The 27768-nt window shown below is 41.4% G+C and overlaps 2 protein-coding genes across 3 annotated transcripts in view; one reads left to right on the top strand and one right to left on the bottom strand.

Annotated features, from left to right (window-relative positions):
* Positions 1 to 22858, bottom strand: LOC147139403 (galactose-specific lectin nattectin-like). The gene is made up of 7 exons (XM_086044946.1): positions 22830 to 22858; positions 22610 to 22672; positions 17715 to 17736; positions 17181 to 17266; positions 16932 to 17066; positions 1399 to 1507; positions 1 to 1128 (listed from the first exon to the last, which is right to left on the bottom strand). The coding sequence occupies exons 2-7, from the start codon at positions 22670 to 22672 to the stop codon at positions 1055 to 1057; spliced, it is 489 nt and encodes a 162-aa protein (XP_085901072.1). The 5' UTR covers positions 22830 to 22858; the 3' UTR covers positions 1 to 1054.
* The window catches only part of slc2a15a (solute carrier family 2 member 15a), an 85540-nt gene continuing 68994 nt past the window's right edge, over positions 11223 to 27768 (top strand). For both annotated transcript variants that reach the window (XM_086044945.1, XM_086044944.1), the window contains exon 1: positions 11223 to 11422. The gene's annotated coding sequence lies outside the window, so the exon portion shown is untranslated. The remainder of the gene's footprint in view (positions 11423 to 27768) is intronic.

Here is a 27768-nt window from a genome sequence, read left to right as displayed (position 1 = left end):
TCACATGTATACTCTGATGCATTTTATTGGCTAAAAGATTGAGAATTTTAATTTAAAATAAGAAAATGACATATACACTCTCCCGGCTTTAAAGGTAGAAAGACGGAACAGCACTTCGGCTTTAGTGGTAGAAATGCAGTTAGGTGCTCCTGGCCTTAATGGATTAACAAAGCATTGCAGAAAGAGAAACAAAATATTAAGACATTACATAAATCACAATAAAATCACCTAAAATAATGACATTAAATGGATTAAAACCAAGTATCAGCCTAGATGAATTAAAAGATAGCGTGAAAATGGGGATTAAAACAAGAGCATAAAGGATCGATCCATGACAATGCTACAGTAAACAAAAATGTCTTCAGCCCAGGTTTAAATGAACTGACAGTTTGAGCAGACCTCAGGTATTCTGAAAGTTTGTTCCACAGGTGAGGAGAATAGTGACTATATGTTGCTTCACTTTGTTTGGTTCTGGAAACACAAAAGGAGCCTGTCCCAGCCGACCTGAGGGATCTGGTCCTTCGTAGGGCAGAGCTTGGCATTTAACTAAAAATTGAGCATCCGTTATTCGTCATCCGTCTGCAGCGTGGATACCCTTCCACTTTCATTTTTCCGGAGAGGGACCCATTTATTTTTTATCTTATCTGTAATTTGTGATCTGTGAAACAAGCTGCAAAGTCATGATGTATGATGCAATGTATGATGGGCATTATTACTGTTTCTATTGATAACATCTGAGAAGAATGACTGTCTTGGATTGTTTAATTCCTGGTTGTAGATGTGAAGACTGTCTTTGTATAATATAATATACAATGAACCTGGAGTTTGGTTTTGCGCCACCTGTGCTCTGCTTGTCTTTAACCAGCGGGGCATTTCTCCATGGTGACATTTTCCTGATTACAAAATGGAATGCATTACAGTCAAAGCTTCAGAACAGAAAACATTTACATCATCAAGGTCATCAAGAAGCAAAGGATCACTACAACATTGAAAAGCACATTGCAAAGGAACCATGATGGGGGGGGTGGGGGTGGGGGGTTGGTTTCTGATTCTTTTAGTGGCGTTTAATATCTAGGGCACAAACAAAAGGTATCCGGCCACCACAGCCGCGATCATTCCAGAATTCACCTGTGAGAAAACAGAAATGAACACAAAAAAGAAAGTATGATACTGTTGATGGTTGCTGTAGATGTGATTTGTCATTATTTAATATCTATCAACACCAGACTGCCGGCAATACAACTTTACAACACTTGAGAAGACAATTTCAATCAATGTAATATCAACATAACTATTATTCATATTAAAATTTCAAAGATAAAAACATAAGAGGATAAATGATATAAGTACTTCACTCATCACATGAGAATGATTAGGATGATGAAACTGCATTCATACCTTGAAAGTTAATCTCTGCGCAGTCTTGATTTGTATCCACTCTTGGCCTGTTATTAGCCCAGTCATCGAAATCAAACTCTGAGCCATCAGTCCATAAAAACACTCCATCCTGAAAGACAAAGTCACTTTTTTGGTATACACCCTAAGATATAGACAAAGGATTTTCACCAAATGTCTGTTCACTTATGTCTAGAACATTTTAAGCATCATATACTGTAATAGCCTCCTGACATGGGGCGCCAAAACGAAGGGAGGATAATTATTTCGAGTAGTTATTTTATGTATTTAACAGCTGATTGTTCATGTGTAATGATATGATCTATAACAGAGCCATGTCAGTGATTAGGGGTACCTCTGCTCCTTGACTGTCAACCAATGCTCGTAGTGAGCCGGTACACAGCAATACAGAGTACCGGCACTTTTCAATGTTAGTCTCGAGTGTACCGGGACTTTTTACAGCGCACCGGGACTTCACATGAGCACCCCATCATTTAACCCACTAAAGTGCCTGGCTCAACAGCTCCCCAATACCTAAGGTCGTCTTTGGAATTACCCATGAAAACCTGGAGTTTTCCCAGAAAATCAAAACTTACAAAATAATTAATATCTCAGCCATTGTAGCAGATAGAAACATCATTCCAATACAATTTGAGATCTTAGACATGTGGTTTTCACACAGGCCACAGTTTATTAACCTTTATTGTTTCAATCGAAGATGTAAAAATAAAGTGTCAGTGCGAGAGAAGCACTATTTTTAATTTTAAAAAATCGTGTGGTAATTATCATCCTCTATGCTGTTACAAAGACGTCGATATTGTCATTGTCTACAAACCCATATCTTAACCATATATCACGATTGAATGGTTCAAAGTCCACAAGCGCGTCATCTAAAATCACTGCCATTTCTCATTTCAGAACTCCCGCGATTGACGCCGTCTGCCATTATGACTCGCAAGAATTCCGGAACATCCTCCACAGGCTCTACGACGAGTCACGTGTATATTCTGTTACATTTCATTGCTTAAAACCCCAATCCTACTAAGCGGTAATCAATTGTTAGTGTTTTTGAAGGCAACAAATGTTACGTTCACGACAGAGTTCGTCAGGGTTTGTTCAATGTTGCAAAAACATTCACCAACAGAAAACAGCACCTTAGCTCTACTATAAAGCTCTACTCTAAAACACTCACAAAGAGACCTCGAAAGCCTTCCCCTTCCACCACATTAAAATGTCAGACCACAACCATATAGCAAAACTTGGTGAAAATAACAATAATAAGATGAAGAGACAAAATGAAACATGCCCACACATCTTTAGCCATGTCCACAATTTTCTTTTAACCTGGCGCAATAATAGCAAACTACAATACTTGATTTTTTGTCAGCGGTAGCCATGATTGAGTAGCGTAAAGGGCACATCTCATTGAACGGTGTGTGCTTGCATCTTAGAAAATGTCGGATGTCGTCAGGGCTCGAAAAGCATTGCAAACATATCTTTAAATAGCTTTGCAGATATAGAGCCCACTGCCGACAAAAACAAGTTAGCACACTTGTACGATTGTTTTGAGATGCAAACGGCGGGTTTTATGGCGCTTTGTATAAAAATGTTTACTTCTCGCAAAGAAGTGCAAAGCAGCCATTGTATCCTCTGCCGAAAAAACAAGTTCCACAGTTAGTACCGTATTTTCCGGACTATAAGCCGCGACTTTTTTCCTAGATTTTGAGCCATGCGGTTTATAGTCCAGTGCGGCTATTCTGTGGATTTTTCTTCCAACTTCGGGGCGCTCTAACCGGAATGACAGTACAATTCAATACAATACATTTCCCATAAACTGGATGTGACTGGGCGGCACGGTGGTCGACTGGTTAGCTAGTCCGCCTCACAGTTCAGAGGTCGTGGGTTCGATCCCGGCCCCTGATGCCGGCCTCCCTGTGTGGAGTTTGCATGTTTTCCCCGTGCCTGCGTGGGTTTCCTCCGGGTACTCCGATTTCCGCCCACATTCCAAAAACATGCATGGTAAGTTGATTGGACACTCTAAATTGCCCCTAGGTGTGATTGTGAGTGCGGATGTTTGTCTCTGTGTGCCCTGCGTTTGGCTGGCAACCAATTCAGGGTGTCCCCCGCCTACTGCCCGAAGACAGCTGGATAGGCTCCAGCACGCCCGCGACCCTTGTGAGGATAAGCGGTATGGATAATAAATGAATGAATGAATGGATGTGACTGCAGGTGGAGGAGTTCAACAGGCGAGGGCGCCATAGACTACGTTATTGCATTAGGTGCTGTAGTTCTTTGAATTTATGTTTGTTTGTTGAAGTGCACATGAATGCGATTGGGTGATGTTACGTCTGTTCTGTTGTTTCGATGTGAAATGCTATTATTGATTTAGCACGTTGTCGTGTGTTAGATTGGCTGACTTTATTAACATAAAACAAGACAGGTGCATTATGTAGAATGTAGTAGAACAATTGATGGTGGAGTCTGGTGGAAATTAGCTGACAAACTGGAGTGGCAGTCGGCAGTGAAATGAAGATAAGTACTGTTTATTTTCTCTTAGTTCTCTTCTGTTTTAATCAGCAACGTTGTTGCAATGTTAAAAGGCACTGTTAGGAAAGAATCTGCTCAGGTACATGCATGTACATTTACAGTTCATAATAATTCTGTAAATGCAGTAAATGTAAAAGTTTTCAACATAGATAGGTGCGGCTTATATAAAGGTGCAGCTTATTTAAGGATTTTTCAAAAATGTTCTAAAAATAGAGTGGGTGCGGCTTATATAACGGTGCGGCTTATAGCCCGGGAAATACGGTACACTTGTACAATTGTTTTGAGATGCAAGGCCAGACATTACCTTCAGAGCTGGGGATAAATCCAATCTGAGAACAGCGACAGCCTACCTGTCCCGTGGTATCAGGAAAGCAAAACAAGACTACACCTCCAACTTCAAAAATAGCAGAGATGCCCACAGACTATGGCAGGCCATCCAGGGCATCCCAAATCTATGAGAGCAACCTCTCTGCTCAACATTGTTTTTTACATACATTGTACCATTTCATTTATACATGCACTATATTTTGTATATTTGATAGAATTCTGGTACTTGTAATTTTGTTCTTTGTACAAAATTGTGATTGGATTGACTTCAAATTCCATTTATTTGTATATGCTGTATCTGTCAAGCAGTTACATACTATTTTAGCTCATCAATAAATATCAACAAGACCAGAAAAAACACGTGTTGATTTAATCAATTTCTCAGTGGCAATTCATGTCGTAACTCATTCAAAGACAAAGTGACTGCGCAACTAAACTTTACTCCAAAATGGGAGTAACCCCCCCACCTCCTCCGTGTGCCAGTAATTGCCTTGTTTCCACAACAAAAGCGCCTGTTCACACCCTGATGTGGGATATTAGCTAAAAACCTTGGTGTAAAATTGACAACTCTTTGGGCACAGTAGGTAGAAGGGACAAATTACAGGCTTCTGGGTATTCTAGTGTTCTCTAAAGGCCTCGACACACCAATCACACCAAAAGTCGGTACAAGCCATCTGTTTGGTGTGTCGCGCAACGTCGTAAAGTCGGAGCCATTGTTGGGGCGTCTGGGGGGCGTGTTCGGCTGATTCAGCATGTAGAACCAGGTCGGGCTGTCCGGACAAATGATCACTGTGATTGGCTGTTAGCTAGCGAAGCATGGCACTGGACAAGAACAGGAAGTGGCAAATGTGGACAAACGGTGAAAATCAAAGCTTTTTTCCTCAAGAAGTAACTCGACTTTCCTCATCTTTCACATCTCCTCTCTGGACATATTGGCTGGCTGGACAGAAGAGCGCAAAAAAAAAAAGACTGCCGTTATTCAATGTGAAAGGCAACGCCGATCGAGTGATGCAAGGGAAGCTATTGAGACACAGCTGGTTATACCAGGTGATTCATTTTTGTACTTGAGTTTATTTTCATAGAGAAACTATTCGTAATTGTTTGGTAAATATATTAACCCTAATGGTATTGAGGGGGCAGGGGTGCACTACTTCTCACGCATGCGCAGAAGGTCCGGAGTAGTTGGCTTCTCTGTCGGCTTTTGCAGTGTGTTCTTTGGTCATTTTACGGTCCGACATGCCGACTTCTAGGCCGACGCGACAGTGGGCCACGACTGCCGACGTCGGATTGGTGTTAAGGCCTTAAGAGGGAAGCTAAGCTTCTCGAGGTCACTGATAGTGTAGTGGTACACACGCCTGAGTTGTGTGCGGGCAGCGTGAGATCGATTCCCGCTCAGTGACGGTGTCTGTGTGTGCCCTTCGACGGGCTGGCGACCAGTACGGGGTGTAGTCTGCCTTCGCCCGTTGGCGGCTGGGATAGGCTCCAGCACCTCCCTGCGACCCTGTGGTTTGGAAGATGACACATGACGCTAAGATTCTCCTCATATGGCGGTGAAATGTGTACTGCTGTGTGTTGATTTCATGAACTAAATATGCATTAGAATAACTTCATCTTTTGTTGAGGACCAGCTATTTATCATAGGTAACTAACACAACTTCCTTCTCATTTGCTCCACAGCGCTTTATTACACAGTCTGACACTGAGCATCTACTGCTTGGATGTGGGAGGGGTAGGGTGTGTTGGTCCATCGCACGAAAATGGATGGTCATTGGATAAATGCTGGGCTTTATCCCGCCCATGGGACGCTCAGCGTCTCTGGGGGTCTGTGGGACCGTGGGCTGGCTCAGACACTTGGCATCTGGATGATGATTTAATGAAATATCTGAGGCATTGATTGACAGTGAAATCAGTGAATAAGCGATCTTGAAGTGTAAACATCCACTGGAGTATTTCAAGTTTTTAATTCCAATGTTCTGAACACTTGGAGGTGGGGTTTGTTGGTGAGCGCCTTGTGGCCGGGCCTGCACCCATGGCGCCCAGCCGAGCTCAGCCCGAATAGACAACGTGGTTCCCGCTTCCCATGGGCTCACCACCTGTGGGAGGTGTCAAATGGGTCGGGTGCCTTGTGAGCTGGGCGGCGGCAAAAGGCAGGGATCTTGGCGGTCCGATCTTCGGCAAGAGAAACTAGCTCTTGGGACATGGAATGTCACCTCTCTGGCAGGGAAGGAGCCCGAGCTTGTGTGTGAGGCTGAGAAGTTCAGACTAGATATTGTCGGGCTCACCTCCACACACAGCTTGGGCTCTGGTACCAGTCTTCTTGAGTGGGATTGGAAACTCTTCCACTCTGGAGTTGCCCAAGGTGAGAGGCGCCGAGCAGGTGAGAGCATACTTATTGCCCACCGGCTTGGCACCTGTACATTGGGGATTAACCTGGTGGACAAGAGGGTAGCCTCCCTCCGCCTTAGGGTGGGGGGACGGGACCTGACTATTGTTTGTGCCTATGCACCAAGCAGCGGTGCAGAGTACCCACCCTTTTTGGAATCCTTGGAGGGTGTGCTGGAGAGCATTGTTCTGCTGGGGGACTTCAATGCCCACGTGGGTAACAACAGTGAGACCTGGAAGGGTGTGATTGGGAGGAACGCCACCCCCCGATCTGAACCCGAGTGGTGTTCTGTTACTGGACTTCTGTGCTCACGGATTGTCCATAACGAACACAATGTTCAAACATCAGAGTGACCATATGTGCACTTGGCACTAGTACACCCTAGGCCGCAGTTCGACGATCGACTTTGTAGTCGTATCATCGGATTTGCGTCTGCATCTTTTGGACACGCGGGTGAAGAGAGGGGCGGAGCTGTCAACCATCTTGAGGTGTGTTGACTCCGATGGTGGGGGACGATACCGATCCGACCCGGCAGACCCAAACGTATTGTGAGGATTTACTGGGAACGTCTGGCAGACTCCCCTCTCAGAAGGAGTTTCAACTCCCACCTCCGGCAGAACTTTGCCCACATCCTGGGGAGGCAAGGGACCTTGAGTCCGAGTGGGCCATGTTTCGTGCCTCTATTGGTGAGGCGACCGATCGGAGCTGTGGCCGTAAGGTGGTCGGTGCCTGTTGTGGTGTGCACGTGATATATATTTTTTCATGTTGGCGTTCTGTCTACTGTGTGAGATTTTTTTTTTTCATTTTAATATGCAGTTCTGGAAAAAGTTTGGACACCCCTGCTTTACAGCATAATGTGTGGTGGGGTAGGCATCTACAGTATAAAGGCCCTGATACACCAAACCGACGTTGGCCAACAGTGACAGACGCTGACCCCCTGTGGCGTCCAGCCGGCTGTCGCCACGTCACACCGGCAAAGCACACCGCAACAACAGTCAGCGACGCTGACCATTAAAGTACCTTCTGTACATGCATAATGCGTTATACCCTTCAATACCATCGGCGGCGGTAGTCACCCTTTCTCACGGTTCGAAAACTCCAACCGGAAAGACGTTGGCCGGGGGCTGATTATAACAATGTAAACAATGCATTCGGCTCTATTCTTTGCTCACGAACTCCCACGCGAAGTAAACTATCACGTTCTTGACACGGTATTGTGAAATACTTACATTGTCAACCCGCGCTCTTGTACTTGTAAGAAGAAGGCAGCGGATGCGTGCTCACTGTTTTTCCGCCTTTGTCACTTCACGTTGGTGCTCCGCGCACTGATTTGCTAGCTAACAGCCAATCAGAGTGACCAAATGTCACGGCTGGCGACTCAACATATGTAAATGCCCCCAAGACGCTTACAGACGGGTTACGACACTACGATGGTGGCCACTACACTAATCAGACGGCGCTTAACTTGACTGAAATGAAATCTTGAAAAACAGAATCGTCCCATATTTAGAAATGTAAGTATGTGTCCTGTATTGAGTTCTAAAGGGACGCACTTTGTCCCGTAATATCGTGAGAGTCAAAAATTGTCCGTAAAATGTCAATGGAATTAATGAACAACAGTTCCCTATATATGACAACTTACGGTAAAGGTCGTAGGACATCCCCTGCTCTGTGACCAATGAGCTGAGCAGCACATTCATACACGAACGAGTATGACGATACAGAATCCGCTTATCTTATTTGGTTGAGGTACTGTTGCAGGCTCTGCAGCTGCCCTCTGATTCTGCTATGGCGGCACAAGCTCTTGGTAGCAAAAATACAGAGAGGACTGGAAAGCAGAACAACAGATAGGTCGAAAAAGTGTGAGAATTTGACCCGAGACAAATTTGTTGTCCACCAGGTAATGCCAGAGTTAGATATGGTGTGTAAAGAATGATGCTTTTTTTAAACCTCTAATTAAGGTTAAAATGGGAATGTGCAATGAATGTCAGCATTGTATACAAACATAATTTGGGGGTGGAATAAATAAGTACATAAATAAGATTGACATGTTACATAGAAACACGTCCGCCTCACAGTTCAGAGGTCGTGGGTTCGATCCCGGCTCCGGCCTCCCTGTGTGGAGTTTGCATGTTCTCCCCGTGCCTGCGTGGGTTTCCTCCAGGTACTCCGGTTTCCTCCCACATTCCAAAAACATGCATGGTAAGTTGATTGGACTGTCTAAATTGCCCCTAGGTGTGATTGTGAGTGCGGATGTTTGTCTCTGTGTGCCCTGCGATTGGCTGGCAACCAATTCAGGGTGTCCCCCGCCTACTGCCCAAAGACAGCTGGGATAGGCTCCAGCACGCCCGCGACCCTTGTGAGGATAAGCGGTATGGATAATGAATGAATTAATGTTACATAGATATATAATACATTGATGAATAATGAAAGAATTCACACACAGCCCTACATTAATTACAAGTTCAAACAGATATGCATAATTTTTACTGTACAGACAGTTGATACTACTTTAACTATAAATATATACAGTAAAAACTTGTTTACATTATTTTTCTCTTTTATGATGAATAAGTGTATCCACTTATCCACAAACATATGTTCTGCTGAACTGATTAAAGGTGAGCTTGTGAGCTTGACATGACATCTTGCTTAGAATTTTACTCAAAGACAAGCTGCTCCTCGCTGCAGCAAGATCGCAGAAGAAATATAAATTGAAAAAATAGGCTGTCTCTACATAATGTGGCATTGAGCTGTTCATAAGTTATGAAGGTTCTGCTTATTATGTATTGTTTTATATTAATTTGTATGGTTTTGAATTTAGCAGGAAAGGTTTCTAGAAGTTTGCGAGAGATTTATTTTGACAAGTAAATGTTGTTAGTTTGTATTAGTACGTTTCTGGATAATAACTTTTTCATGTGTTCATCCATCCATTATCCAAACCGTGGTGGAGCCCATCCCAGCTGTCTAGCGGGATACACCCTGAACTGGTTGCCATCCAATCGCAGGGCACACATGAACAAACAAACATTTACGCTCACAATCATACCTAGGGACAATTTAGAGCATTCAATCAACCTACCATTCATGTTTTTGGAACGTGGGAGGAAACCGGAGTACCCGCAGAAAACTCGTAGGCACAAGGAGAACATGCAAACTCCACACAGGAAGGCCAAGGCCGGATTCGAACCCACGACCTCTGCACTGTGAGGCGGATGTGCCGCCAATTCTGGTTTAAATAGTTAAAAATGGTTTCACCCACAAAAATAAGTAAATAAATAAAAAAACAAAAAATACAAGTCACGCAAGGAAGGTTGAAGGCAGTCAGGTCTGCCGATGAGGTGTCACTTTTTTTTTCAGGGACTTAACAACACTACATATCGCCCAGCCCCACTAAGAACATTATGTTTAAAAAGCAATTTATTTAATTTTTATATTGGCCAGGTTAGTCGACTGGTTAGCACGTCCGCCTCACAGTTCAGAGGTCGTGGGTTCAATCCCGGCTCCGGCCTCCCTGTGTGGAGTTTGCATGTTCTCCCCATGCCTGCTTGGGTTTTCTCCGGGCTCTCCGGTTTCCTCCCACATTCCAAAAACATGCATGGTAAGTTGATTGGACACTCTAAATTGCTCCTAGGTGTGATTGTGAGTGCGGATGTTGGCCAGTTTAGTCCCTAATACAGGGTGCATGGGGTTTTAAGGTGAGCTGATTGTTCAGGTAAATATATTTCGGCACACTGGAATTTATTATGTAACCCATAAAATAAGAGTCTGTTAATAAAAACATCCATCCATCCATCCATTATCGGTACCGCTTATCCTCACAAGGGTCGCGGAGCATGCTGGCGCCTATCCCAGCTGTCTTTGGGCAGTAGGCGGGGGACACCCTGAATTGGTTGCCAGCCAATCGCAGGGCACACAGAGACAAACATCCGCACTCACAATCATACCTAGGGGCAATTTAGAGAGTCCAATCAACTTACCATGCATGTTTTTGGAATGTGGGAGGAAACCGGGGTATCCGGAGAAAACCCACGCAGGCACGGGGAGAACATTCAAACTCCACACAGGGAGGCCGGAGCCGGGATCGAACGCACGACCTCTGAACTGTGAGGCGGATGTGCTAACCAGTCGACCATTAATAAAAACAGTTGTTAAGAAAATACATGCATTGTATATACTAAATAGATAAACATGGCTTAAAATATGTTAAAAGGCTAAAAACCGTGCAAATTCATTAATGTATTAATGTTTTTGTATTTGTATAAAATGATTAAACGAAGTCCGCTGATAGTGTGGTGGTACACACGCCTGAGTTGTGTGCGGGCAGCGTGGGATCGATTCCCGCTCAGTGACAGTGTCTATGTGTGCCCTGCGACTGGCTGGCGACCAGTTCGGGGTGTAGTCTGCCTTCGCCCATTGACGGCTGGGATAGGCTCCAGCAACTCCCCGCGACCCTATATAGGATAAGCGGTTTGGAAGATGACATGATTAAACGATTTATCGAGACTTTTATTTTGAAGGACACGTAGTGACGTAACGTCGTGACGCATGTGACCAGAAATGCGCAATTTATATTTTCTCTTTCACTCGTTCTTTCTGAATACGACGAAGTGGTGCAGAAAGCCCTCGCGGAGCTGCTGCTAAAGGAAAAAGAAAAAATAGAAGGAAACCGAGCTATCGAATGCTATTTTTGTTCGGAGAAAGACTTATTTTTCTATTTTTCACAACCTGTTCTACATTGGTGAGGTACTAATTACTGATCGGGTCTTGGTGAGTTTAAGACTTGTATTTTCCTTTATGCAATGAACATTTTATAATATTGTATTGGTCAATTGATGGAAAAAAAGCTAAGATGTCAAATTTATGTTGTTTTATGTTAAAATGATGGCTGTAAACGGTGAATTGGTGCATAATTGAATGCGGGTCGTGATACAATGTCTCTGCGGTGTTCTTTTCTTTTTTTTTTCCACCTGCCACCGCCATTATTGAAACTGCGTCAGTATATTTGTATTCGTTTCATTCGACAGAAAACTGACTTTAACTTGTAATTGAAGTTACCCGATGTACTATTTGGGTTATATATGCATATTATTTTGTTGTTATGATAGGCTACTAAGGTTTGATTCCGAAACGTCTGAACTCTTAACGGAGTTGGATTCTTTGTGCGAGACGCAAGATGGTGAGCCACCCACGAGCCCCTTGAACTGTCTCTCACGCAGGAGCGGAGAGCACTTGCGGGACGTTTTAATATCCATCGGACCTGGTAGGATCTATATGTTGTTTATCTCTGCTACACCCCAGTGGATTCCAAACTCAGGATTGACTATTCGGACATTCAGAAGATCATGAATGATTGAACCAGAGACATTTGAATACATGGATTAGTTCAGTCTTTAGCTGAATTGTTTTGAGTTTGTACATTGTGTCACTTTTATTTTTTGTCAACCATACATAATAATGCTGTAATGGTGTTATCGAATTGTTGATTGGTTTAAGCAACAAAACAGAAATGGTTGAGACTTGAAGGTGGACTTAAGTGATTTGAACAAGATTGAACCTTATTCAAAACAAAGGTAGGGTCACATAAATAGATTTAAATGTAAAATTAGAATTTCTTAAAATAACAACCCGGGTTGAGAACTGTATTTTCAAAACTAAACAGTGTTGGGGGTAACGCGTTACAAAAGTAACGCAGTACAGTAATACATTACATTTAGGCAGTAACGACGTAATGTAACTTGTTACTTCGATTTTTTGGGTAATATTAATACAGTTACAGAGACTGGTAACGCGTTACAAATTTCAGGACTACAATACATATGTTGACATCATTTAGCAAGTAGAGTAGTTCACAACATCACTTGATTGTATGCTATTACTTCCAGCAATACTCAAATAAAAAGTTCTTGTCGCACTTGGAACCTTACGCAACAATGTAGGTGCGCGAGTCTACTCTCTGCCAAGCAACTCAATTGTCATTACACCATTGACAACAATTAAAAGGGCTGAGAAGTTATTGTTTGTGACAATAATCACTGTCACGGTTTTATAAAATAAAATGCAAATCATAGACACAAAGTACAAGCAGGAACAAACCTAAGTAAAAAGAAGCGAATAAACTGCAAAAAACTAAGTCACTGTGCTTTTTAGATATGATTTATAGAACTTAGTGCCATCAATTGCCATATGTAAAACGTAGTGATTCTGATTGGCTGTTCGCAATCAAAATGCAAATCATCTCCCGGTGACAAATGACGTCACGCTAAGGCACCATCAATCGGACAAACTACAATAGACGCCATTATTAGAGTCTGATGCGCTCATTTCTTATTTACCTTTTTTTTTTCAAATCACCTTCGAAACTTTGTCTCCCTGGAGTAAAAGAATATTAGAACTAACCGAACTTTCAATTGTTATAGATAGAAAAAATAATAATGAAATAGGGAAAAACTTTTAGTCAGGTCAGTTTGACTTGATCAATACATATTTTTGCTTTTCTTACACATGCCCTGTCTGTGTGTTTCTATCTATCTATCTATCTATCTATCTATCTATCTATCTATCTATCTATCTATCTATCTATCTATCTATCTATCTTGTTAGACCTATTATCAATTATATGTTATGCATCACTATTATTTGTGTGTAAATGGCAAATGGACTGTCACGTGTATAGCACTTTTCTACCTTTGGTACTCAAAGCGCTTCACACTGTACCTCATCTACCTCCTGATGACGTAGCATCGGGAGCAACTGGGGGTTCAGTATGTTGCTCAAGGATACTTCAACATCGTCAAAATGGCCGGGGATTGAACCCACAACCTGCCGGTTGGGAAAGGACCACTCTACCACTGAGCCAAAACTTATTTTTGGTTTGTGGTCATTCATTTGGTTTATATTATTTACTACCACTTTAATAGTTGAATTTAGTTCTGGTCCATTGTTCTATTTATCTGTAATCACTCCAGAAGTGTTACAATTACACCATCCCTAATACATTGTGTGTGTGTGTTTTATGTGATCTGATGATTCATTTAATTATTTGGGCGGACTTGCCTCTATTAAACCATCCCAAAATACAGGTTGTGTATGTGTTTTAGGTGAGCTTATTGTTCCGTAAGTATTTGGGCGGACTTGCATCTATGAAACCATCCCAAAATACAGGTTGTGTAGGTGTTTTAGGTAAGCTTGTTGTTCAGTTAAATATTTGGGCAGACTTTTTTTGGACAGACTATTTGGGCATCTATCATAGTTACAAACACGTAGATGACGAGGTGAGAAATGGATGGAAGAAGTGGGTCTAGTAGTACGGAAAGAATAAAAAAATATCCATAACCAAGGGTACACATAATTTTTTTTCATGGGTTACTCACAGTACCAGGAGTTTGACTTTGGTACTCACTAGTGGTTCAATGGATCACATAAGCCACGGTTCAGATTGGTCACAGACTCTGAGTCACGGATCGAATTGTTTTTCGGATCAGAAAAAAAAGATAATTCGGACTTTGACTTCATTTATTTTATAAAACACTTTTGCCCATTAAAATAACAACAACATCAACAACAACAATAAACCTCCTAATGTCTAATATGGCCATTTAGGATTTAACAACGCAATATAAGGCAGGATACATTATTTTATACGTGGTACAGTGTATAAAATACTTATTTTATTTTATACGTGGTACAGTGTATAAAATACTTATTTTATTTTATATGTGGTACAGTGTATAAAATAACAAGGTATCCTGCCAGACATTTTGAGCTGAATGTTTTCTTAAAATTATTTAATGAACAATGAAGTGTTTTTATAAAATAATGAAGAGGTTTTATTTATTTATTTTTTTCATAATGAAAAAGACCTTGAAGTGCAATTTAAGGCACTTTCCTTTACACATGGACAGCGCATTACAAAATAATCTCCACAATATTGAAAAAGAAATAAAAAAAAAAAGTTAGCCAAGCTGTTGGACTACCAGCCAGGCACTTGTTGCTAACGATAACAGCTGCTAGCCACTAACGCCGGAGACTTATCATACAATGACAGCGTATTTAACTAGCATTTTTTTAGCGTCTTATTTGCAGGTAAAAGGAGGCAGAATTATCATACACGCGCTATACAGGCGGCTAAGTGCCTCCAAGGACAACATTTTGTTACTGTTTGTGAATTTCTTCTTTGGCATAGGTTCTTGTACGTCTGTTTATTTTGCTCATTTTGCTAGCGTGTGAATTTAGTATTAGCGTTTTGTGACCGTGACAACTTGACATGCGTCAAGAGTCAGTCATAGACGGATGTAAAGAAGAGAATCTGGTCACTTTTTTAAATAAAATATTTTTCAGCCGCAGATAATATATAAACTGAAAGTACTGTAAGTTTCTTTCTTTCATCTTTGCGGCCCATTACAAAGTGGCCCGCGGCCCGGTACCCGGTGGTTGGGGCCCACTGTACTAATGTACATAAGCTAAAGTGCCAAAATTTAATAAACATTTCATTCAGTATTTGATTAATTTCATTTAGTCAGACGTGCCTGTGTTTGGTGTGTTTTTGTGATGTGTCTGTGAGTCTATTTTATTGAAATAAGCTGCACAGCTATTGTCATCAAAAATAATAATAATACGTAAACAATGTTATACAGTGAGTAGACGTGTGTGTGGGTGTGGGTGTGTGCGTGCGTGTGTTGTGTGACGAATGGCATTTGGACCCAATAGCATACATAACACGGAATTTGAAAAGTAGAAGTCTATCAACGAAAATACAAAGCAACTACAGAGAGCAGGACTGCACGCATCCTGACTGAAAGAAAGTTTAACGTACTGGCGTGTCACTGAGTCACTGCAGCTTATAAACTGTAAGACATCAGGCCTATATGACATAATAAAGGACAAAGGATAAAAGGACCATAGAAACTGCATAGTCAGAGCAGAGAAATTAACATAACAGACAGTTAAAATGTCGAGATGTGTCGGTAAAGTGTACTTTCAATTCAAAGTCGGCTGCTGATTTGTGTATGTAGTGTATATAATTTTAATAAATGAATGCTTTAACATGATAATTGTCCTTCTTATAGGAACTCTTAACGTATGTTGAATACGTTGAATACAGAATACATGCATGTCATGGCACATGGTCAGGATGGTACCACCTTTACCTCAATTTGAGCCAGGAAGAACCCTGGTTATGGGGAAAGGTGGTGTAAGATAGACTTAGGACAAAAGTGAGCATTTGAGAGTAACAGTATGGTTTCATGCCGAGGAAGAGTACTAAAGGATGCATTATTTGCCTCGAGCGTGTTGATGGAGAAGTACAGAGAAGGTCAGAAGGAGCTGTATTTTGTCTTTGTCCTGACATCCCAGTTTGTGATTGGCTCCATCTTAAGCTTAATCACCCGAGAAGACGCTATGCTACCCGCTACAGAAGATAATTTCATTGGAAAGTGAGAAGAAGTGAAATGATCAATGATGTGGAGTGTGTCGACGAACAATTCTTGTTGTGTTGTGTTGTGTCCTGTGTAAACCTAACGTCCACGAACTTGCCACCTACAAGAATTCCCCATCCAATCTGAGAAAACATGTCGAGGTAAAGCTAAATCATTATCCTTTTTTTAGCTTGGCCCTGGTTAATGACGTTAGTTTAGCATAATATGCCGTATTAGCGTGGTGGTAGACCATTTGGTTCCATTTGTTTGCTCTCAGGAAGACCTTGAAATTTTCAAGTTTGAGAACTAAAAAAACAGTCCAGTAAGTTTAAAGGGTGTGAAGGGACCACCTTTCAAATTTAATAGCCTGATATATGAGGAGGAAACATCTGGTAAAAGTACATTTGAATTTTACTCACGAAGTACATTTCAGAGCCTGTACTTTTTAACTTTTACCTGAGTAATTAAATGAATGAGTTTAACAATCTCGGTTCTAAAATCAATATAGTTGAACATTTTATTTATGGGCTTCTCATTTCAAAATTACTCATCCATCAATTTGTTGTGTATTTGTGATAACATGACACAATCATTTATTTGGGTTCACACTCATAATGGACCATTGAGGGAAACCGTAAGTATGATGTGGCCCATGACAAGAATGAGTTTGACACCCCTGTAGAGGAAAACTCATTGCGTCGATTTGTTTGAATGAACCAAGTGTCGACATCCGAGGCAATATGAATGTAATGTTTTGAGCAGATGAGTGGAAATAAAGGTATACTGAGTGTTGAACTGAGAGTTTGATTCACTCGAGTGTATAAACATCAATTTACTGTTAGAAAAAAAAGCATGGAGTTTACCACAATCCGGTCATACAGTCCAATCCAAGAACGCTCAAAAGTTCCAGCCGCTGCCATAATCACATGTCGGACGACTTCATTTTCCAGATCATTGTGGATGGAAACCAAGTTTCCGCCAAGAATATTACATACAGTCTGGTGGGAGGAAAACGGGTATAAAAATGTAAATCACAAAAGTATTAGGAGCAAAATATATGTATTGTGTTTTGAATTTACTACCGATGTGTAGTGGGTCATCAAATATCATACCTCGGCAAGAGCAAAATTTAACGGCTCATTTTGAAAGATGAAACAGCGGTTGTCCAACTGAGTCCAGCCTGCCGGGCAATGTAGGTCTGCAACATGTTTCACAACAAAGACGTGGTGAGGAGTTGCTACCCATCAAAAAGGTTAGAAGTTTGAATTTCAACTGTGCTGTTTCTGGGAGTTGTGCTTTGCATGTTCTTTCTGTTATCATACAGTTTTGTCTGGGTACTCTGGTTTCCTTCCTAAAAATATATACACAGCTGTGACATACTGGACTGTCTCAGGTACATCATAGGACAGCCTGCCTGCATCTCTGTGGTGTGGTGCATCTTTGTTGGCTTTTAGACTGCCCCCTTTTTATCATAATCACAGACACTTAAAAGTCAATGTTGGTGAACGTGAGCGTGAATGGTCTCTAAAGGGCAGCCCTGTGAATGACTGGTTCTCAGTCAAGAGTGAATCCTGCCTCTTGCACCAAGTCTCATAATTCTAAATCCTAAATTGAAACATGTTGTGGTACACAAGACAGTTACCAACCTCTATTGACGACAAAAGCCCACTGTGAGAAAAGAAAAAAGACTGTAAATCTTTTATCATGTCAAACACAACAGCCAATATGGAATCAAATACAGTAGGAGTAGAATTCATTTAACTGTTCGTTGCTTATACACTGTAAAAACAAAAATTCAAATTAATAAATAGAAAATTATTAGTGAACCTAACTCAAAAATCATTAACTTGTTATGAACACTAATCTTAAATAAGTAAGTAGAACTTTTGGGTTGGGGAACATGCTTAACTTAATGTAACAGAGTCCAGTTAAATTAGATTGAACAAGTTATAGTCCCAGGGTCCTTTGCGGGTTCTTCCAGACATGCGCAGACCTGCACCATTTCGTACGGACGTACGCGCGCCTCTCTCAACTCATTGGAAAATCCACAGTGGAATTTAATGGAACCTGTTAACTGGAAGCGGACCCTTTCGTCTGAACCAGTGTTACTTGGTAAGTAAACTATTTTATGAACCGCCAAGGTGTTGTTGTTGCTCTTGTTGTTGTTGTTGTGGTTTCACGTTTGTGCGTGTCACCGCCAAGGGCTTAAGTGGCATAAATACATGATGTACTCAGCAATAATTTCGCCGGACTCCACAAAAGTCACTTCGTCGCATACACTGTATGGACAGGCACACAAAAGCTACCGTTAATGTTTTCTCATTGTGAAAAGAATTGCGAAATTTCAATTAACCGTTGGGAGTATTCATTTAACTTGATAGCTTGGTTTCTCCAAACTAGGACTGCTCAATGCTTGTCCATCCCTTTAACTGCCAAAAGTCGCACTATTCTGCGACGAGTACGTCTCTGAATTAAATGCTGTTTTAGTTGTAAATATTTTTGCTTTTCCCATATTAGAGCATCGTCAGTTACTCTGGTTGGTTTTGTGTGGGAGATGAAACAGATTGAATCTGACGCTTCAACTTGTCGGCTATTAACAGGCACCTAACATTGTCTGAGCTCACTGATTTCCTGTATTTCTTGCACAGTAGGGTGAATTGTGGAGCCTCGTCACAAATCAACCAAATGTGCCCACAAGATCTTAGAAAGTGATCAATCAATATCCATCTTATGGAATAGTTTTATCTGTCACCACTTTAAAGTTTCAAAAGTTGCAGCCTTTTGAATTCATGATATCAAAAATGTTTTTTTTAATCATGGCGCTTGAAGGGTTGACAAACAAACACACTATACATTGTAATTTGGGATCTAAAATTAATTCATTGCAGTTTTTTTTGGGGGGGGGGGGCTGTTGAAAAAATTGCACATCATGTCATGTGTGTCATCTTCCACATTACTTATCCTGTACAGCACATATGTCAAAGTCAAGGCCCACGGGCCACATCCGGCCCGCGAGAAGGTTTTCTACACCCCCTGGGGATGATATTGCTTTATTATTAGATCTGACCCACAGACCACAGCAAGCCGGTGTGGGTAGCAGATGTGATCGGGTCCTTCGTGCCTGCCGATGACGTCACGCTTTAAAATATATTGTAGCGTCTTCCAAGAACACAGACGTAGTTTAATTATCATGTTTTTATTAGTCCAACCGACTACTGTGGGCCGCAGCCGACGCCAATGCAGTACGACAACCGGTCAGTAAAAAAAGTGTAACGGCTCTCCTCCTCCGCTCCTCTTGCTTTCATCCCCTCCCAGCCAGCAAGCCGCGCGATGCATTCACTAACCTCGGAAACAACACAACCCGGCAAAACACAAATTCGACAATAACACAGATAACCCAATTCGTTACACTACAGTATTTCTGTAATATATTTCTTTCCATCTATGTTTGCCACTCCCTGGCTGTTGTGTTTGCTAAATATAAAATAAAATAACGAACATTACCGCTACTTTTGCGAGGGTCATCCTTCGGTCGTCTACGTGCCGACTGAAGATTCGCGGCACTGTTTCGTGGCCTCCAGAATCGGATTGTGGTGAAATGTTATTCGGAGTTAAACACGCTACATTAAGAAATACTTCATGTTAGTAAATCTTTATATTAGTAATTGTTGGCATAATGGCATTTGATAAATTTATTGAGTTTCGACGTAGTGCTGAGATGTGCGCTAAGTGTTGATAGCGAGTGACTCTTTTTTTTTTTTTTTTCATTTTCCTCCTCTGACACAGCTCGTAGTTTGTTCGTGCCAGCAAACTCAGTAGTTGCAGATTGCCCGTGTTTCACCACGTTTGTTGTTGTGTGTAAATGTTAAAAGTTTAATCATTTAAGTTTGTGTCAGGTAACTGTTGTACATAATAGCATAGATATGTTCTCGTCAGTGATGTCACATTGATGAACACTAATTCGTTATTTCGCCTAGTATGCTAACTATTCTAGTGATGAAATGTGAATGTGTATTGTATGTATTATTTGGCTGTTTAATTGCTTGATATTAATACAGTGAATTGTAATTTTTAGACATATTGTTAACCAATGGATGCGCGTTGGATGATGTTGCTAGGTTATTATTTGTCTGTGTTGTTGCAGACCACAATAAATAGACGTGTCAAGTGGAATACGGGCCTGTGTTGTCTGACAGGACCACCACATCCATACCTTGCCACTCTAAAATAGAGTCAGCTGGAGAGATCATACCAATCATATGATCCTCTCCGTTTTACTTCACATTATGCACAGTTCATACAATCTTGCAGCCCGGGTCAACAAGAAAATTGTTTCCAGTTTGGCAGGAGAAACGCAAACGTTTCTCTGATCTTCTCGGGTCATAAGCGGAAGTGACGTACGAGCTTCCTTGCAAAAGTAGCAGTAATGTACTTCATTTTATTTTTGATGTAGTAACTCCGAACATAAAAACACAACAGCCAGCGTGTGACAAACAGAGGCAAAGAAATATATTACAGAAATATAAAGCGTGACATCATCAGCAGGCGCGAAGGACCCGATCCAATCTGGACATTTTAAAAAATTTCAATGAACATTCTATCAGTCCGGCGCTCGGCTTGTCGCAAATTATTTTATTTGGCCCTCCGTCCATTTGAGTTTGACACCCCTGCTGTACAGGGTCGCGGGGAGGAGCTGGAGCCTATCCCAGCTGACAATGCCTTCCTATCCCAGCTGACAATGGCCAAAAGGCAGACTACACCCTAAACTGGTCGCCAGCCAGTCACAGGGCACACACAGACACAGTCACTGAGTGGGAACCGATCCCACGCTGCCGGCACACAACTCGGGTAAGTGTACCACTACACCATCAGCAACCCCATGATTGCACATATTGATTAAAAATATGCACCTAAAACAAATGTACTTATTTACTTTGACATTACTTTTGTAGTATCAATCTCAATCTTTAAGGGGACCACAGGACACAACGCATATTCTCCTAAATTCGCAAAATGCTACAAAGTTCTTGACTTGTATCTGTTCTCTTTGTAATGTCAGTCGCCTGATGTGACAGCACTTCAGACAGTTGTCCTCAAAGGCCTGCCAATTTTCCTCACTCCCCTGAAGTTTACAATACTTGCCTCGTAAGTAAAAGAAACATTGGTATCAGTTTATTGATAAATCATGTTTATGTATTCCATATTTCATTTAAAGTATAATTATTTTCCCTAACACAGTTAAAAAAATCCCCTTGGATGAACTAAAAAAGACATTCTCAACCAAGAGTACTGTATATAAAATCTTTCAAAATAGTTCAACTTTAAAATCTTAGCAATTTCCCTCTCTTCCTCCTCCAAAAGAAGACCACATTCAATAACTAGTCCTGTGTGCTTTTTTGCAGGACACAGCGGAAGAAGAAGCACTTGCCTCTGTCACATTTGGGGTTCTGAATGTAATTGAAGATGCTCAGCAGCAGGGTCCAAATGGAGTGCTATCATACTTGGGTGGGACGTACTGTTATGGAGAATATCAGAGACTTTTCCCAGGCAGTCTGTCTTCTGTTTGAACTCATGTTTGCCCTCAACTTAGACAACCTGAAGTCCATGCGAAACACATTTCGATTAATCCAGGCAGTGATGCTTGGAGTGGGGAAACAAAAACCTCCCTTCCAAATTAATCACACTGCAGAACAAGCTAATGGCGTCGGACAGTTTGAATTGCTAAATATAGACTTTGCAGATTTTGTGAAAAAAAAAACCAACAAAAAACAAAACCTTAATGTTCCAAGCAAATGTTTAATGTTCAAGTGTAACATAGTATTTGTATGAGTGATTTGTTCATTGACCGGTGGTGTTTGTGAGACAGTGATGTATGTTAATTTTATGACTGCTGTTCTTTTAACAACATGAAACAAATACACTGATGTATTCTATATAAATTTTATGACCGTTATTCAACAAACATGAAACAAATACACTGCAAATACATGTTAATGGTTAATACACTGAGTGTTCTGCATTAATTGTTTTTTGGGGCTCATTACAGGTATAATGATAAGATTTCCTTTAATTTCTTTAATCAGCCTATTGTATATTGTAGAATTGATGTTGGTAAAAAAAAAAGAAGTTAAATTGACCTGCATGAGTAAAACTCGAGCGAATTAAACTTTCACAATCCACAAATTTTAAGTTAAATAGTAAAATAGATTGATAAATACAATGTTAATTGAGTAAAGCGAACTCAGAATACATAGATTTGTGATACTAATTAATTTAAGTTAAATTGAGTACTGCAAACTAAAAATATATAAGTTAACTTAACTTAATTTAGTCCTGCTTACTCACAATGAATAGGTTGGTGAAAGCTAATTGATCTAAGTTCAAGTGGATTACTTTTTTTGAGGCAACAACTTTGCATATTTTTTTAGAGTAAAGTCAGCGTACTATATTTTACAGCGTATGGAACTGACAGAATATGTTGATTTAAGTAAACTTCTGATCAAACCATCAAGTGGTTAAAATTCTACATTGTTCTACTTACAGTTCCGGTGAACAGTCCACTGATGCCACACAAGAGACACAAGAAGTGAAGAGCAAAAGCCATCTGTGCAATGAGAAAAAAATACATCACAATATTGTACCTTTTACAGTACAGTACACAATTACAGTTCAGTTGAATTTAGATTTTAAGATTTTGTTAAAATAAAAATATAAACGTTTACAGGACATTGAGATTGGAAAGTATGATGACAAAGTCTTACCTTTTCTATTGTGATGCCTATGCTGAGCGAATGAATTGAATACAGCAAAGGACCTCCTTTTCAACATGCAAGCATTTGGCTGACATGATCCTGTCATGCTAATTATCTTGTCAAAATTGATTAGTTGAACACTTGCCCGGTGACGCATGATGAAGCCAATGTTCATTCCAATTGCCTCCATTAAACACCCACAAAACAAAGGTATGTCTTGGGTCTTTTTTTTGTTTATGTAACTCCTGTAATTGAATTGGTACATCTTTCATACTCACTGAACATAAAACCCGCTTATCTAGCTAAGCTTGTGAATTAGTCACAACTTGAACAACACCATTAACTCAATGTTAACCATACACACTTAACAATAGTGAATTGAGTGAGTTAATGGGATCATCCAATGACAGATAAAAAAAATAGCTGGACTAAGCAAGGCCGGAAGTGGATTTTAGTCCGGGCCACTAATTGACCCTCATGCGTTTATTGTGGTCGGGAGGCGGCCAAATTTCACCTCAGCCTACTCAGTGAAAGGCTTCTTTTTAGGCCTCTTTCTACTCCCGCGTCAGCGCGAGCGACAACTGCCGCATTGATTCACATGACTGACGCATTGTGCTGTTGGTGACAGGTCTGCGACACATGCCACGCACACATCAGGAATTGTTTCCCACACAGAGAGGAGAGAGAGGATGCCGCACGCAGCTCGTTGCTGCTGCAAAGCAAACTAGTTTGGAAATGAAATTAGATGCATTGTCTAGTCATCGCTGTCCCTTTATGGTTGTAGCAGGCACGATATCCATTGTTGTCGCTGTCTTTTTGAAGCGACGCCCCCCGACTTGTTTCAAAACAACTTGTGTCCACGAGTATATTCAAACTGCGCGCAGCATTGACTCAAGGATGACGCTGGCACATCAAAGTGGAGTTCATGCATTTCATCTGGCGTCTTCCCTACTTCCGGAAATATGCTGTAGCAAACCTGTTGTGTATAATGGTTTGCTGGTATGCTTTTATTTTGAAGGCCGTAAAGGAGGGGGAAGTGTGCAAAATAAATAAGTAACTTGTTGAGTGCGACTTCTGGCCGTCTGTTGGACCCAAATAATTATACAGTACAACAAAACCATCCCCGGGCTCGAGATGGAAGTAATCACACGCAGTTGGGTAAGTAGTAAAGTACTAGTGGCACATTTTGAAGCGTGTCCACAGCGGGTTTGAATAGTAAATTAGCCAGCTAATGAGCCTTAAAAAGCCTCTGCCGTTCGCATCTCTCCCGCTGCGGCATCAATCACGGACCCTTTTTTTTGGGGGCCGGGCGGCGGAACGGGGCGGGGGGTGATCATTTTTATGAATAAGGGCGGGGGGTCGTGGCCGGAAGGCTACCTAGGTCAAGGGTGGAGGGTCGCGGCCGGACCGGCAAAAAAGGGTCAAGTGCCCAGCTCTGCAAAATACTACGATATCGCAAGCCTAAATAAATGAAGTGAAAAAATATAAGAAATATCAAAAAATAATCGGGAGGTAAAGGTAAAAATAGGACGTCTGATAGATGAGTGTGAGAGGGTGTAAGGATGACTAGAGAGAAGGTGACATGCTTTATGAAATGCACAATGTTTGCCAAGCGTTCACTACCAATTTTGTATGCACCCACTGAGAAAGCCCTGGCGAGCTTCAAAGTGGTCACTTACGTTTCGCGGAGTCTCACGTGAGGAGCAGGGGGAAGGACTGTCACTCAATTGCACTAATCTGCCACATGTGGGTGGTGATGGAGATTGAGAACCCAGATCCTCATCTTTTGCAGGTCGATCGCTGGAGATTTCTGGGCGTGTGGGAGTGCAATAAAAAAATGCAGCCAAAAGGTAAAAAAATTAAAGGGACGGTGGGGCCATGTTTTCACTAACAAGTTCATTTTATATATTGTTTGATCAGGAAAATGAAATGAGTTGCCATTTTCTATTTTATCCATTAATTTTGGAGAAATTAAGAAATAAGTCACTCCATGAATAATGCCCCTTGATAATGAGCACAATTGCTGCCCACCCTACCGTTCTATCCTTGTTCGGCCAGAGTCACGTGAGGAAGCGATTCCAAACTCTCCATTGGAAATCATTGTTCTTTTATTGCTTATAACGTCCAAAAACGGCAATCAATAGGCACCAAAATGTATGTGGACATCTCTACTAATGCCCACTTCAACATATCAAAAGGATTAACCTTTCTGTGGCTGATTTATATGAGAGTGAGGAAATGTGGAAGTCAGCAGAGCTATGTAGATTTAGGCTGGGATGAGCGCACACTGCTTCTTTGCATTAAAATAAACCAATAAACTGCCTCTTTGCTGATCACGGTTAGGACGGGCGAGCCATTAAACACCAGTTAGGATATTTGCAGGATATTTACAGAGACTGAAGTGGGAATGAGTAGACGTGCACATTTATTTGGATGAGGAATGGTCTCAGTTTTTGGACTTACAAAGCGCCGTCCAATTTGGAAGGTAACAGCCGAAATGGCACGTTCCAATGCAGCCACACTCGGCTGTGCAGTCAGCCTTGCTGGAACTTTTCGTTTGCTGTTCGATGAGGGCTTTTTGTCACTCTCAAGCCGCTTCACTTGGGCAGAAGGGGGCTGCAAGCAAAAAACAGGGACACCGCACGCGACTGCTTGCGAGGCGACATGAAGACACAGGCTCATCTTCACCTCCACACGCTGGGTGGACAGTAAGGAGCTAATGTTGTTGTGCTAATGCCTTTTGTTTAAACGACCTGAAGTTAGTTGTTGCTATTAGCCGTCCCATTATCCTACCTTTAGGGAAGTAGGGGACGTAAAGCGCCAATCTGCCTGCTGCTGCTGCAAGCCGCCGTCTCTCTCCCTCCTCAGACACCAGTTTAGCGTCGCTAAATGTCAGAAATATAACCAGTCGGGGTTCGTGTGCGCATTCATGCTCTTGTCCACTTCAGCTTGTGAAAGTGGAGGAGCAGTCACGGTATTTTTGATTTTGTGGAGGTGATCATAATGAGATCACGTTTTATGTCAATAAATCCTAACTATTGTGCATAACGCTTTTATACTTTCACAGGTTGATGTGGACAAGAGTAGTAATGTGCATCTGCATTTTGGTGGCAATCGGTCACCGCTTTAGACAACAGAACTGACATAGCGAGCAATATTACCACGCATGCCTTCCTTGCGTGACGTAGACCGCTGAGACCGAAAACATAACATAAGAGGGGCGTGGAAATTTGTCGTAAACCTAATCACAAAAAAAGACCTTAAGACCTCACTACAGAGTCTTTTGAGGTGGGCATTTTAGTACTAATGTCATTTTTACATGCAAACCTATTATATAAGTGCCAATGTTTAGCTCACCCAAGTGTCACTTTAAGATGTGAGAGAGTATGGGAGCGAGAGAGGGAGGTTACAGGAGCACAATCGGAGAGGGTATTAGGAGCGAGAGAGAGAGTTAGGGGACAAAAGGCCTTTTATCTCCTTAAGAAAAAGGGGAGGTGGTGAAGTGTCCCCCCCAGCTCACATCTCAGGTGAGCCTCAATTCGTGACATTGAAGTTAGATTTGAGTCTGTTGAATTGTCCTGTTTAAAACCTTTGTGCATTTCACAATTTGTAACTGCCATCAATTTTCATGCTTCAGCTGGAAACATCTCATTCTGAATGCGTCCGAAAGATATGTGTTTAAACTTATATCTGCTCCCGAAAGATATGAGTTTTACATATCTACTGATACGTAATAAACCTGACCAGAAAAATGATTATTACCATAGAGAAGCAGATTCATCAATGCAAAGTTATCAAGATAAGCACAGTAAACAATATACAATCATAAATTTGAATATGTTTCATTTCAAGGTAATTTTGATTGACCGAAAGGCATAGGAAGTTTAAAGCTGCAGTTCCCATGTCGACCTCTTGGGGTCAATCTTTGTCCAGCACTGCCAATGTTCGTTGGGGCTGGCCCCCTGCTGATTGCAAGAGGAACCTTCTGGCTTGGGCAAGCTCCAGAAAGTCTGGTCCAAGCCGAGTTCGAATACTCAACACATTGTCTGTAGAGGTTCTCCAGGCGACGAAGTGTCTATCCTTATCATGAGTTTCTTTATTTTTGAGTCCTAGCATGTCTTTGTCAAGTCAAATGGCAGGGATTCCCTGGGTATTCCATTGTTTTGAAGTGAGGCCGGAGCAGAATTGGTGGCAGTCCTGGCTGAATCTTGTGTCCATCCCTGGAGATCAGGTTCACATGAAGGCATATTCGTTACAGAGGAGAGACGGAAAAAATAGCAGGACGAGCTCCAATCGGGGGCATGAGAATTTGTTGTAAAGCTCATCCCATAAAAGCCCTTAAATAATTACATACTCTTTTAGGGGGGTGAATTTTATGTGTTGATGTCATTTTTACATAAATACCTATAACATAAGTGCCAATGTTCATCCCGTCCAAGTGTCCCTTTAATCCAGGATAGGGAAGTTAGCACGTCAATCACTTCTACATCATGCACGTCCGCTTCTTTATAGTTGTCATGAGTATGGTGAAATTTAAGGTGAATTTGGTGCAAAAGTAACTTGTACCAAGGAAATGTAAGACATTTGTATTTGTAGCAAAAAAACCTTGTTAGTGTAGGAAATGATGTTGTATCTGTAGCAATACCATATATAAATCAAACATGGATTTGCAAAAAATATGTATATACAATTTTGTAGCTGTAGAAAGACTTGTATGTGTGAAAAACACATTTCTACTTTTCGTAAAAACAACTTGTAGGTGTGGAAAATTTTGTAGTTGAAGGAAAATTAAAATTGTACTTGTGGGAAATAATTTCTACCTGTAGTAATGACAACCTGTAGTCAAAGAAGTTACCACTAGGAGTCAGAAACGTTTCTTGCTGTTGCTGTACACAAACGTGACTTTTGCCCCTAGCATCTCACCAACACTAAGTACCAATGGGCTTAC

This window comes from Filicampus tigris, chromosome 11 (genome assembly GCF_054856515.1).
Source record: "Filicampus tigris isolate MCC_2025a chromosome 11, RoL_Ftig_1.0, whole genome shotgun sequence".
Classification (NCBI taxonomy): Eukaryota; Metazoa; Chordata; class Actinopteri; order Syngnathiformes; family Syngnathidae; genus Filicampus; species Filicampus tigris.
Note: the sequence above shows the minus strand (reverse complement) of the source record. Positions and strands in the feature narration are given on the sequence as shown.